General features: G+C 38.3%; 1 protein-coding gene across 1 annotated transcript; it reads right to left on the reverse strand.

Annotated features, from left to right (window-relative positions):
* Nucleotides 1-539: 539 nt before the first annotated feature.
* LOC115973672 lies at nt 540-2,740 on the reverse strand. Its single transcript, XM_031093930.1, has 5 exons — nt 2,128-2,740; nt 1,837-2,076; nt 1,587-1,744; nt 1,354-1,453; nt 540-1,294 (listed from the first exon to the last, which is right to left on the reverse strand). The coding sequence occupies exons 1-5, from the start codon at nt 2,738-2,740 to the stop codon at nt 540-542; spliced, it is 1,866 nt and encodes a 621-aa protein (XP_030949790.1).
* Between the last annotated feature and the right edge of the window lie 1,659 nt (nt 2,741-4,399).

Here is a 4,399-nt window from a genome sequence, read left to right on the forward strand (position 1 = left end):
AATAACCCATTCTGGAAAGTGAATCCTCTAGGTGGATTTCCAGCTTGAATGGCAGCAATAATGTTTTGAATAGTGTCATCTTGTAAGTAACTATCCTTTAATAAAGGCAGCCAAGTAGGATCATGTACTGAGAGCAAAAAGAAGCAACTAGTCTTGGAGTTAGCATCAGACTGTGACAACTCATAACTGAAGGCAGGGTGCCTAGAAAGAGCATCAGCCACCCTATTGTCACTGTCTTTTTTGTATTCCACAACAAAAGCATAACCCAAAAGTTTAGCTAGCCATTTTTGCTGAGATGGAGTGGCAATTCTTTGTTCCAACAAGAATTTTAAACTCTGATGATCAGTCCTAACCATAAAGGGTCTACCAATCAAATAGGATCTCCACTTTTTGACTACAGTAGCCAAAGCCAGTAACTCAGTCTCATAGGTAGACAGATGAAGGAAGGTTCTTCCCTTTCAAAGCTTGACTATGAAATGCAATCGGTCTATGGTCTTGCATTAGTATAGCCCCTAAACCACAACCTGATGCATCACATTCTATAACAAACGGAGAAATGCCTCCAAAGCCTTGTCAGTCCATTGAAATGCATCTTTTCGAAGAAGATCAGTTAAAGGTTGGGCAATTGAACCATAACCCTTAATGAACTTTCTATAATACCTTGTCAAACTTAGGAAACCCCTTAAAGCCTTCACATTTTCTGGTATTGGCCATTGGAGCATTGCAAAAATTTTCTTAGAATCAGCCTTAACACCCTCTCCAGAGATTATACGGCCCAAATATTCCACTTTAGAACACCCAAAAACACATTTAGACTGCTTAGCATAAAGCTGATGAGACAGCAAAACCCTTAAAACAATCCTTAAATGAGAAACATGATCATCCAAGCACTTACTGAAAACAAGGATGTCATCAAAGAATATTAGAACAAACATTCTCAAAGAAGGTCTAAAATAAGAATTCATTAATGCTTGAAAGGTGGATGGGGCATTAGTCAGCCCAAAGGGCATGACTAGGAACTCATAGTGTCCTTCATGAGTTCTAAAGGCAGTCTTGGGCACATCCTCACTCTTCATTCTTATTTGATGATAACCTGACCTTAAATCGAGTTTAGAGAAAATGGAAGCACCTGCTAGTTTATCCAACAGTTCATCTATCACTGGAATTGGAAACTTATCTTTAATGGTTGCCTTATTTAAAGCCCTATAGTCAATGCACATCCTCCAACTACCATCAGCCTTCCTTACAAGTAAGACAGGTGAAGAAAATGGACTTTGGCTAGGCTGAATATAACCTAACTCCAACAACTCATTCACAATTTTCTCAATTTCAGATTTTTGGAAGTAAGGATACCTGTAAGGCCTTTCACAAACAGGTTAAGAGCCTTCCTTGAGGATAATGCCATGCTCATGACCTCTAACAAGTGGTAAACCAGTGGGAACAGCAAACACTTCTGTAAATTCAACCAATAAAGCAGCAAGCACCTCACGCAATTAAGACTGAACAATGGCAGCAGCAGTTGTAGGGAATGCTAAGATATGCAGCACTAAGCCTTTCCTTTCTAAACCACTAAGAAACCTATCAACCTCTGCAGCTTTTGAAATGGTTGATGGAGCAGTCTGTAATCCTTGCAAAAACACCCTTTTACCCAAGTACATAAATTTCATGGTCAATAACTGGAAGTCCCAGCTAATTTCCCCCAAAGTACTCAACCATTGAGTACCAAGAACCACCTCACAACCTCCTAAATGTAAGACATTAAAGTCTATGACAAACTGATACCCTGTATAGTGATAGTGACTCTTGGATAGCTACATAAAGTCTTGATGATTGTGCCATCAGCTACTTTAACCTCTAATACCCGAGAGGTATCAAGTTGCAACTGCAATCTTGGTAGCACAGAAGCATCCAAGAAGTTGTGGGTGCTCCCAGAATCAATAAGAGACACCACTTCTTGTTTCTTGATTCTTCCCCTTACCCTCACGGTCTTAAAAGTAGGGCACCCTACTAATGCATATAAAGTAATCTCAGCAGGGTCAATGCCATCCTTGCCAACCCCACTCCTCTGAAATGCACCTTAAGGCTCTAACAGCACCTCATCATCAGAAATCTCAACTAACTGCACACCTGAAGTTCTAGGTTCTACTTCCATGGATATTTCCTCCAACAGAAACAATTTAGCTCCCTTGCATTTGTGCTCCATCTGCCACTTCTCATCACAATTGTAACACAGACCTTGTTTCCTCCTTTCCTCCATTTGTGCACTAGTCAACCTCTGCAATGGGACCTTAGTTCTTGGCTCCACCATAGCTTCCAATTTAGGGGCACCCAAAATTGAAGCCCTCCCATTATCAGTTACACCTCTAAATGCTTTCCTACTACTGTTAACATATTCTTCTTGAATCTTTGCTAAACCAAAAGCTTCATTAAGGGTTTTAGGAACTAACATCCTAATAGGCAATCTTATCTCATCCTTTAACCCACTTAAAAAGCAACTCAATTTGTGAGACTCAAATAACCCCGTGATTCTATTAGAAAAAATTTTGAAATTACCTTTGTAAGCCACCACAGAAGTCATCTGCTTGAGTCTTGTCAATGCTTCCATACGGTCAACATAGGCAATGGTCCCAAATCGAGTTTGCAAAGCTTGAACAAACACTTCCCAACTTGCAAATCCTCTTGCCTGTTCAGCCTCCTGAAACCAAATTAGAGCTTCACCATCAAGATGATATAAAGCCATTAACACCTTATGATGCTCCGGAGTGTTGTGATATGAGAAAAATTGATTGGCTCTGTATACCCAACAAGTAGGATCCTCTCCTTGAAATCGTGGAAACTCAAGCCTCAGATTCTTGATTGGTCCAAGTGGTAAATGTTCATGGCCTTCATTGGAAACCGTAGCATTAACCCATCCTCTACATTGTGGTGATTATTGATGTTGTTCCTCAGAATCAACCCACTTTTGCATAAATGTGGTGAGAGTTTGTAATTGCTTCTTGATTTTTTGGAGGGTTTGTTCATGGTTGTTAGTAATCTTGGATAAAGCAGCAATTTTTTAGAAATTCTGGGAATTTGATCTTATCTCCGTCATGTTGCCCACTCTTGGATCACTACTCTGATACCAAATGTTATGATTCTGCTTATAGGAAATGGAAAAGGAAAAGAAATGTGGTCACTTCAAAGGGACCGGGCCTCCATAGAAAGAGAGAGAAAGATCAGAGTAAGAGAATGCTTGAGTATTATTCATTGTCCATCATACAAAACCAATCCTCTCTTTATATCTGTGTAACTACCTTCCCTAACAGAATGCTAGTCATTTCCTTACTGTCACACATGTGCCCTCGCTTAGTTGTTATACACTACACACACACACGTGCCACTTGTTTATCTGCTGTACAATACAATGCTATACAACACAAGTGTTTATCTACTATACACTACAATGCTATACAACACAAATGCAGATAAGGTTCCTAACAGTACTTCAAGGAACAAGAGTTCAAGTTTAGTATTGAAAGTCATGCAAATCTGTCCAAGAAATAAATGAAGAAGTGTTGTTTATTAAAGTTTGACAAATAGCTCGACAGATGATATCTATAGAGATTTAATGCTGATGCTCAACAGCTATTCGATAGAAAGAGTATCTATCGAGAATAATGAAATTTAGATTTCCAGATCTATTTTCACACATATCCAAGTGTATTTGTGTAGAGTTTCTTTTCTCACAACCCTAGACATATATAAAGATTATTTTAAGGACCGTCTCAAGTGATGCACCTTGATGCAAAGTGATTATTCATGCACATTGCGACCGGAGACAATTTGCCATAGTTCATCATATTCTTTGAAGAAGCTACTGCGTCTTTGCGCCAAGGATTTTATAACCAATGAGTTTTTTTTATTTTCATCGTTTGGATGAACTGACATGTGGGTCCCACATGTCAATGAGACATTGGACTTATAAGCCAGTCACATGTAGAATTTTTTCCTATCCTCGGCCATGTACTAAGCAGGAACGAGGATAATTAACGGGCCGGGCTTTGTGGCCCAACAAGATCTTTTGACTTCATTTAGCGAAAAAAAAAAAAAAAAAAAAAAAAAAAAAAAAAAAAAAAAAAAAAAAAAAAAACCAACGTTTATTAGGACATATTGGACATTGATGTGCCCCACTTACTTCTTTTATAACTATATACCTTGGGCTGGATCCAAGTTTTTCCTTTTTTTTTTTTAACTTTTATACCCATGGGCTTTGGGTGCATGGGCCTTTTGCACAGATTCTGCTCCCCCAACAACATGCATTGGAAATACGGTTTCAGTGTTGCAATAAACTCTCTTTTAACGCAAAAAAAAAAAAAAAAAAAAAAAAAAAAAAAAAAAAAAAAAAAAAAAAAAAAAAAAA

The sequence above is a fragment of the Quercus lobata genome, unplaced genomic scaffold, assembly GCF_001633185.2.
Source record: "Quercus lobata isolate SW786 unplaced genomic scaffold, ValleyOak3.0 Primary Assembly Scq3eQI_187, whole genome shotgun sequence".
NCBI classification, from domain to species: Eukaryota; Viridiplantae; Streptophyta; class Magnoliopsida; order Fagales; family Fagaceae; genus Quercus; species Quercus lobata.

Coding starts and splice junctions, on each gene's coding strand:
- LOC115973672 (XM_031093930.1), bottom strand. CDS start 2,740: ATGGCTTTATATCATCTTGATGGTGAAGCTCTAATTTGGTTTCAGGAG. Junction 2,077..2,127: donor AGTAGAACCTAGAACTTCAG/GTGTGCAGTTAG, acceptor TAGAGCCTTAAG/GTGCATTTCAGAGGAGTGGG. Junction 1,295..1,353: donor GTTTGTGAAAGGCCTTACAG/GTATCCTTACTT, acceptor TGTTGGAGTTAG/GTTATATTCAGCCTAGCCAA.